At 34.7% G+C, this 9290-nt stretch overlaps 2 protein-coding genes across 2 annotated transcripts in view; both read left to right on the forward strand.

Annotated features, from left to right (window-relative positions):
• Positions 1 to 4654, forward strand: part of LOC107608917 (ATP-dependent zinc metalloprotease FTSH 12, chloroplastic) — a 16476-nt gene extending 11822 nt beyond the window's left edge. The window contains exons 14-19 of the mRNA XM_016310704.2: positions 464 to 640; positions 1824 to 1943; positions 2037 to 2111; positions 2434 to 2541; positions 3839 to 3919; positions 4154 to 4654. Of these exons, the coding sequence (XP_016166190.1) occupies positions 464 to 640; positions 1824 to 1943; positions 2037 to 2111; positions 2434 to 2541; positions 3839 to 3919; positions 4154 to 4231 (639 nt within the window). The 3' untranslated portion in view covers positions 4232 to 4654. The remainder of the gene's footprint in view (positions 1 to 463; positions 641 to 1823; positions 1944 to 2036; positions 2112 to 2433; positions 2542 to 3838; positions 3920 to 4153) is intronic.
• Positions 5068 to 9290, forward strand: part of LOC107609413 (UDP-D-xylose:L-fucose alpha-1,3-D-xylosyltransferase MGP4-like) — a 38714-nt gene continuing 34491 nt past the window's right edge. The window contains exon 1 of the mRNA XM_016311382.2: positions 5068 to 5527. The gene's annotated coding sequence lies outside the window, so the exon portion shown is untranslated. The remainder of the gene's footprint in view (positions 5528 to 9290) is intronic.

Below are 9290 nucleotides of genomic sequence, written 5' to 3' on the forward strand. Positions count from 1 at the left end.
GAGCCGGGTCGGAACCCGCTCTGATACCAACTTGAAATATACGAATGGAGTGAGACAAGGATTGTGTTTTGGATGAATTCCCTTGAGAGAATTATCTCCCAGCGTCAATATATATATATACATAGGTACAGAAATAAAATCCCTTAATACTAGGAGATATGATAGAATCAGATCCCTTAATACTAGGAGATAGAATCAGATCCCTTAATACTAGGAGATCCAACAGAATTAGATATCTAAAGATGGAAACTATATCAAAACAGATCTAATCTGATATTCAACAATAACTAATTGATTTTATTCAAAAAAGGGTGCTGCCAAGAATTGAACAGTAGACCACTTACTCATGGAAGCTTTGATGTCGTGTCATGATCCATCTCTTTCAAAAACTTAATCTGTTATGATAAAGAAGGATGAGTGGCTTATATTTTAACACTAATGAATTCTTGTTCTGCTTAATCAGGAAACAGCAGTATCTGTATTCTACCCTCGGGAAGATATGATAGACCAAGGTTATACAACCTTCGGTTACATGATGATGCAAATGGTAGTAGCACATGGTGGTCGATGTGCTGAACATGTTGTCTATGGTGATGATATAACTGATGGAGGCAGTGATGATCTTGAAAAGATAACAAAGGTAATTAGTAATTTTATATTTTGAGAATTTTGGTACCTCTTGGAAATTATAAATACTGATATGGTTATTATAGGCTGTATTTAAGAAATCACATCATAACTATGCGACTCAGATGTCTACCAATTTATCAATTTGGAGAAGATAAATTTATCCCTTTTGTTGGTTATTGAGGCATATATCAAGATAAATCAAGATGATGTTGAAAACAATTTAAGATCTATGGCATTTTGCAGTCTTTGGATCCATTTGATCTATTTGGCTGGACTGTAATTATAGAACCTAGTAAAAATTCACATATCATAATTTTTCTTATAGAGCGAATTGTTCTTCTGGCTTCTATAAAGTGACACTATTCAGCCAATAGCTTAGTTTAAGTGGTATATTTATATTATATTTGAGTAGTTTTTTTTTCCTATGAACTTTTTTCAGTTTCTACTCCTTAAGTTCAAAGCTTTTGGCTTGAGTAAATTAGCTAAGATTCTGTGGTAGAGTTGTTGGCTTTTGTAATGTCATGGTGTATGGTTAGAAAGGAATTATACCCCCTTTTTACGATGCCTTTTCAACTGTTGATTTCTTTTGGATAGGATTATACTTTTGCCTTCCATTTGGTACTCAGCACATTATTTAGTGGGGACCTTAAATAATATTCAAAGGGATTAACATTCATTGTTACATAGCTTATCTTTTTGGCTCACAGTTATACCTTTTGTATCTATGTCAGAACATAGTTTATCTTCACCTGTAAATTCTATATTATCTGCTATTTTTTCCCCATCCAAAATAAAAACGAATGTAATATCTAAAATAACAAACCAAAACATACCTACTAATTTGTACATAATTTTTTTATGTGCTTGTAAGTTATTGAAGCTGTTAGTGAACTAAATAAATGTAATTTATTAGACATACCTCATTTATTAGACATCACTACTTGGGGTTATTAATCTCCTCCTCCCCCCCCAACCACACACACACACACACAAAAAAAAGAAAAACATGGGAAGGGGTTTGTTGGTGGTGGATCTCACTTCACTATTTTATGCATGACCTCTTTTTGCCTCTAAAGTTCAGTTACTTTTCTTTATAAATTTGATTGATTTGAGAGATTACCTTTCCACAGTAGTATATGGTAATAAACTCATTTGATTTTCATTAGTTTGTTTCTCACTGAAACTCATTTCAGATTGCCAGGGAGATGGTTATCAGCCCTCAAAATTCAAGGTTGGGTTTAATGGCATTAACAAAAAGGGTTGGATTGCTCGATCGGCCAGACAGTCCAGATGGCGAGCTGATAAGATATAGGGTATATATTTCTTCTTTAAAGTAGGTAATATATGATTTTCCTCTCAATATTGTGAATGTAATTTAGCTTTTCTTTCTCTTTATACTTGTGCAGTGGGATGATCCTCAGGTAATTCCTGCAAATATGACACTAGAGGTATCTGAGCTATTTACACGGGAGTTGACAAGGGTAACTTCTGATATGCTTTCTCTGTCTTTTTGTTTCCGCTTTTGAAAGTAACTATTAAGATGCAAGGCAGAATAAGCTTTGAAACATGTGTAATATATTTGGTGCATTTTAAAAAGTTTTCATTTGTGACAGGAATTCAATTTATTATTGCTAATATAATATGCTTTCGATATATGTCTATTTACTTTCTAATTGGAACTATATGATAGAACAATCATAATACTCTTGAATATGTGAAGTAATGACTTACGATTGTGATCCCTGTACCTTAAATAATTTAAATACATTTTTGATATGTTGTTTGATTCTTATGCAATGACAGTACATTGAAGAAACAGAAGAACTTGCAATGAATGCTTTGATGGATAATAGGCATATATTGGACATGGTTGCTAGGGAGCTCTTGGAAAAGTCAAGAATAACTGGATTGGTATGATGCACTTTTTAAGCTGTCACATTTTTTTGGCTTAAGAATTTTGGTTAAGAATGTAGATATACTGGAGTCATATGAAGGATTTATATATGGTCTTCATTGACTTGGAAAAGGCATATAATAGTTACTAAGTGAGGTACTATGGAAGGTCTTGGAAAAGAAGTAAGGATAACCTATATTCTTGCAATTAAGGAGATATATACGATAGGGTTACAACTAGTGTGAGAATCCAAGATGTTATAAGAGCGTACCTTTTCATAATTCATACTAATTGGAGGTGCTTATTGAACATATGCAAGAAACCGTACCATCTTACGTGCTTTCTACAGATGATATTTGTACTTATAGGTGAATCAAGGAAGATTTAAATGGGAAGTTAAATTTGTGGTGACAAGTTTTGACAGTACACAGTTTACGTATTAGTCACAATAAGACTGTGTGTGTCTACTGTAAATTTAGCAAGAGAAAGAACTCAAACATAAAAGTGAAAGTTGGAGAAAATAACATACCATAAATCAAGAGATTTTAAGTATCTTGGTTGTATTATTCAAGACAATGGAGAAATAGATGATGATGTAAACAATAGGATTCAAGTGTTGGTAAAAGTGAAGGAGTGTTTTGGGCTTCATTTGCAACAAAAATGCATCTTTAAAATTTATGGGTAAATGTTATCGGCTTATTGCATTGTCATTAGACCTGATATGTTGTATGGAATGGAGTGTTGGATGGTACAAGGTGAATACGAATATACGTATAGTGTGATCGAAGTAAGAATGCTTAGAGGGATAAGTAGCCATATGCAAATGGATAGAATAAGAAACAAGGACTTGAGAGAGAAAGTTAGGGTGGTACCTATTGTTGAAAGAATGGTGGAATCTCATACTAGATGATTTGGACATGTGGGGAAAAGACCGGTAAGACATCAGGTCAGAGAGTAAATTAGATAGGAGATGGACCAATGTTTATGGACAAATAGAGACTAAAGACTCTAAATGAGGTTATCAGGAGAAGTCTAATAAATAGGTTTATTTTAAACATGATATATGACATATTTATATAGCCGATCCCACCTAATAGAAGGCATTGCTGCTGCTTTTGTTGTCTTCATAATTCTTTCAATAGAAGAAGTGGGATCTGATTGATATATAAGTATCATATAGTTGTTTACTTGTTTTTTGTTCCTCATTTTTGTTTATGGTTGGTTCTCGTAATAGAAGTGCCCTTCGTATATTTCTATCTTATGTGAACATTTATATGGCATATTGTCTTTTATTTTGAACTCATACATTTAAAGGAGGTTGAAGAGAAAATGAAGCCATTGTCTCCCGTAATGTTTGAGGACTTCGTCAAGCCATTCCAAATAAACATAGATGAGGTACCTTTCTTCTGATATTTTTCAATCTCCTTTCGGTCCTTTCTCTGTTAATATCATGCATTTGGGAGCTAGAATAAGCAAATTAGGAATCAAAACCATACATTTTTTATTCTCCTTGGACATGTTGAAATTTGGAATCATGTTAAACAATTGTTGATCTTCAAAGAAACTTGTAGGATGATGCACTTCTTTTTTCTTCCAAACAATTTAGTTACTATAGTTTCATTAATGCAGGAGGGGCCACTTCCTCATAAGGATCACGTGCGATATCAGCCACCGGACTTGTATCCTGCTCCTCTCCATAGATGCTGACACATTTAGATCCCATATTTCCACAACACTTCTGACAGAACTAGTTACAGACACAGGAACCTGTTTAGTGATGATTATGGATCGGGTAGAAGATAGTGGAGCTTTGTGTACATTTTCACTCTTGAATGGTCCAGGGATAATATCTCAGCTGATGAAGTCTTCATGCTGTTTATGCTTTGAAACTGATCAAACTTGTGTTATTAAATAGAGGAAGAAAAACTACTTGACGTATATGTGAAGAATAGTGTATATCCTTTTGTATTAACATGGAAATATGATAGAGGAATGATTCAATTTAGGAGTGGTTCCAACCCCTAATTAGATAATAGATTATATTTCTCCCACTTCTTGTTGCTTGTCTAGATCTTACTTTAAATTTTTCTGATTCGATCCTTGAGTATTGACAATAGGCTTTTGCATCAATTGTATAATATAAATCTATTAGCCAGCAATAAATTCTTAAATGGAGTTTAGATCCACGACAAATTAGTCCTTGATTTGTTGGGTGCTGGGTTGGAGGATATTGTAGAGAAAAAAAAAAGAAAATTAATAAAAATTTCTTAAAAAGCTTGTACACACCGAGCCCCCGTTCTAGTAACTTAGTAATTATTACAATCAAGAATTGATCATGGATAATCACTACAATACATACATCTTAATCTAAAATGAAACAAACTACTATATACATGCATATGTGCATAAAGACATGAATCATTACTATTATGGTTCTGAAAATTGGACCAAATAGACCGATCTAATCATGAACCGTCTCATTCTACGGTTCGGATCAACGTTTAAAACTGTTTAGCTACATTGAAACGGCGCTGTTTTGTGCTTTCCTGAAGAAAAGAAAGCATTCTCCTTCCCCTTGAGCAGCGCAACGCAGGTTTCTGACTTCCCCTTCTCCTCATTCAGAATTTCAAATACAGCCCCCACCTTCCAAAACACAAATCCTAGGTTACTCCCTTACCGTTGCAAGGGTCTTACTCAGTGCTGTCGTCCATTGCGCTTAGACACCACCGTGTCTTTATCTAGTCGTCTGTGTCTCCGCCCTTCCTCATTTCCCAAAACACAACCCTAGCTTATAATAATCTTCCCCACCGTCACAAGGAGTGAGACTCAGCGCTGGCGTCGCATCTGCTCGAAGGTGCCGTCCCTACTGCTTGTCTACTACTCGAAGGCACCAAATCCCTTCTTCTGCTACAAATCCCTCTCCCTCATATTTTGCCACTTCTCCGCATTGCAAACATAAGACTGCCACTTCTTCATACTTTGCCTGTTCGAAGACCACCGAAGGTTAGTCAATTTTTCTTGCTTTCTCTTTTTGTTTTTAATCTGTTGTTTATAAAAAAAATGTGATTTGGTTAATTTAACTTTTAATGTGTTCAGAATGATTTAGTTAAAAATAATTAGTTAATTTTGTGTGTGTTTGTGAGCTCTGATCTCTTATGATGCTATGTTGTAATGTAGTTGACTAATTGCTTGGTTTCGAATTTATGATGAGACCTGAATTTGCTAATTTGTTAAACGGGAGACTTAAATTTGTTGAATGGGAAGCTTGCTAATTACTAATTTAGTTATGCTACTCATTGTTGATTTTGGGTGCATTTTTTAGTTTTGAATTTGTTAAAAGAAAACCTGGTTAATTTTTGTGGGTTTGCTATTTAGTTCTACTTTGTGTAACTTCGTATCTTGCAAAATTAATCTTCCAATGGTTCTAGTTAAGTGCATAAAAAACTCTTTCAAGCCTTGATCAGTTATGTATGAGAGAAGAAGATCAAAACTTCGACTATTATCAAAGGATTTGAGACTTCGAGGTAAAAGAGTCTTTAAAGCAGATAAAAATGGTAGGATAGTTTAGTTTTTAGCCATGAGTAATGTCAATGGAAACAATATTAACTAATCACACTAGATCACGAATCTAAATTGGATATTAATGACTCAAGATTGTCTAATTGCTCTTTCCAAGCAAAAAATGTTCAAAATCTACTCTAAACCTAAACCAAGCATTTTGTCAAACACTTGGAAGGTACAAAAGGAGAGCATAGTAAAATTGTAAGAAATAATAAATTTTACAACTACTCAATGCAAGAAAATGACAATAACAACTCAAACAAGCTATAAAAGAACATAAAACATCAAATGGCATTAAATGAAATCAAAAGTGACAAGAGTGTTCATAAACTAAAAAGTGGCATAAAAGGGAAATTAACAAGAAGAACTAGGAGAATTAAACTACTAGAACATGGAAATATAAATGAAACTACACTAAAACAAGAATTAAAGAGAGAAATTAAAGAGAAAATTAAACTAAGAACCCTAATTTCTAGAGAGAAGAGGGAGCTTCTCTCTCTAGAAACTACCCGAAAACATGGTCCTAAGCTACCCTAATTGCTCCCCCCTTGGCCCTTCTTGAATTTGGCTTCAAATAGTTCAGAAATGAGTTGAATCTGGGCCTGGATGGCTCAGAAATCGCCCCCAGCGTATTGCCTTTAAGTTAGTCACGTGTTGCTTGTCGCGCATACGCGTAGGCCACATATACGTGTTGCCCTGAATTCTGCAAATTCTCATTTCTTCATGAATTCTCCATCTTGCATGCTTTTCTCGTTACTTCTTTAATCCATTCCTTACCTCTTAAACCTGAAATCTCTTAACAAACATATCAAGGCATCAAGTGGAATCAAAGTGAATTAAATTTAGCAAATTAAGGGCCTAAAAAAATGTTTTTACTATTAAGCATAATTTAGGAGAAATTCACAAAATCATGCATTTCATTGAATAAATGTGAGATAAATTGATAAAATCCTCTAAATTCAACACAAGATAAACCACAAAATTGGGGTTTATCAGACGATCCGATAATATTCCGATTGAAGTTTGGAAGGACTTTTGAGAAAAAGGCATCAATCAGTTAACCAAGCTTTTTAATGAGATTTTAAGGTCAAAGAAGATGCCAGATGTGTAGAGAAAGAACACCTTGGTACCCATCTATAAGAATAAGGGGGATATACAGAGTTGCAGAAACTATAGAGGGATCAAGCTCATGAGTTATACCATGAAGTTATGGAAAAAGGGTGATAGAACAGAAGTTAAGACAAGAGACACAAGTAATAGAGAACTAATTTGGTTTTATGCCTGACAGATCCACCACTAAAGTTACATACCTGTTAAGAAGGATGATGAAGAGGTATTGTAATAATAAAATGGATCTACATATAGTGTTTATTGATTTAAAAAAAGCATATGATAAGGTGCCAAGGGAGGTCTTATGAAAGGTTTTGGAAAGGAAGAGAGTAAGGATCACATATATTCGTGTAATTAAAGACATGTATGATGGGGCTATAACTAGTGTGAAGACTCAAGGTGATGTGACAAAGGAATTTTCTATTGATACAGAATTACAACAAGAATGATCCTTAAGTCCATACCCTTTCACATTAGTCTTGGAAGTACTCACAGAGCATATCCAAGAGCCTGTGCCATGGTGCATGCTTTTAGCTGATGATATCGTCCTTATGGGAGAGTCAAGGGAATACCTAAATAAGAAGTTGGATTTATGGAGAGAACCTCTAGAAGTGTATGGTCTACGCATAAACCGTAGCAAGATGGAATATATAGAATGTAAGTTTGGCCACCGAAGGAAAAACTCTAATACAGAGGTGAAGATTGAAGAAAACATCCTATGAAAAGTTAAAAGTTTTAGGTATCTTGGGTGCATCATACAGGATAATAAAAAGATTGAACATGATGTAAATCATAGGATCCAAGCAGATTGGACAAAATGGCGGAGTGCATCTAATTTTATATGTGACAAAAAGTGCCTTTAAAACTTAAAGGTAAATTCTATCACACTGTTATTAGCCTGCTATGCTTTATGGTACAGAGTGTTGGGCGCCCTAAGAGGAGCACGAACATAAGTTAAATGTGGCAGAGATGAAGATGTTGAGATGGATGAGTGGTCATATGCGATTGGATAGAATAAGGAACAAAGATATAAGAGAGAGAGTTGGAGTAGCACCTATTCTCGAAAAGATGGTAGAATTGCATCTCAGGTGGTTTAGACATGTGAGAAGAAGACCGACAGAGTATCCAGTTAGGAAGATGGATGAGATAGAAGATGGACAAGGGGTGAAAGACAGAGGAAGACTTAGGAATACCATCCATGAGGTGGTCAAATGAGATCTATATATAAACAGTTTCTCTGTAGACATGATACATGATAGAGCTCAATAGCGTCATTTGATTCATGTAGCCGACTCTATCTAATGAGACAAGGTTTTGTTGTTGTTGTTATTGTTGTTGTTCTATGAATGACTGAATAATATTATGAAAATATATCTAACATGATGAGAGAGATTTGAATGATAATAGAAAAATATAATGATGTAATCTGAGTTATGAAACATTCATGTTTAAAGTGCCAAAAGTATTGCCCAAAAAATTCAGAGATAAGCATATGTAAGTTAACAAGCGATACAGTTTGAGATCTGAGGACTATGAATGTATTTTTCTCTTGTAAAAATGATAATTGGGATGTATGCTTAGTAGGGAGGGGGCACTGGTATCTTAAATCAATGCTATTAGCTTGATTTAATTGAAAATTGTAGGTCCTGACATTTTGACTGAAGATCGGAATGATGCTGGCTACTATGCATTGTGCATATTAAAAATCTTAGTATTATTGGCATTTGTGGTGCTTGGCTAGGGTCTAGTTAGGATATAAATAACAATTTTCTAATTATACGATGGACAAGTATATTTATTATCGGAGCATGTTGATAACAGTCTTATTCTAATTAGAGTATCAAGTGTTGAAAAGCAATGTTTTGAAAATTGAACCGAATCGGCCAGTTTAACCGAGTTAATCGGAAACCAATCACCGATCCGGTTCGATTGATATGAAGAACCGTCTTACAAAAAATCGATTTAAGAATCAGACAAACTGGCGGTTCACATTGTCAAAATCGACTAGATTCAGAGCTACCCACTACCCAGTACCCACCGTACCCACCCACGCCCCTCTCTCTCAGTGCTAACCCTAACGAACCTAGCCACCATT

Source organism: Arachis ipaensis, chromosome B07, assembly GCF_000816755.2.
Source record: "Arachis ipaensis cultivar K30076 chromosome B07, Araip1.1, whole genome shotgun sequence".
NCBI classification, from domain to species: Eukaryota; Viridiplantae; Streptophyta; class Magnoliopsida; order Fabales; family Fabaceae; genus Arachis; species Arachis ipaensis.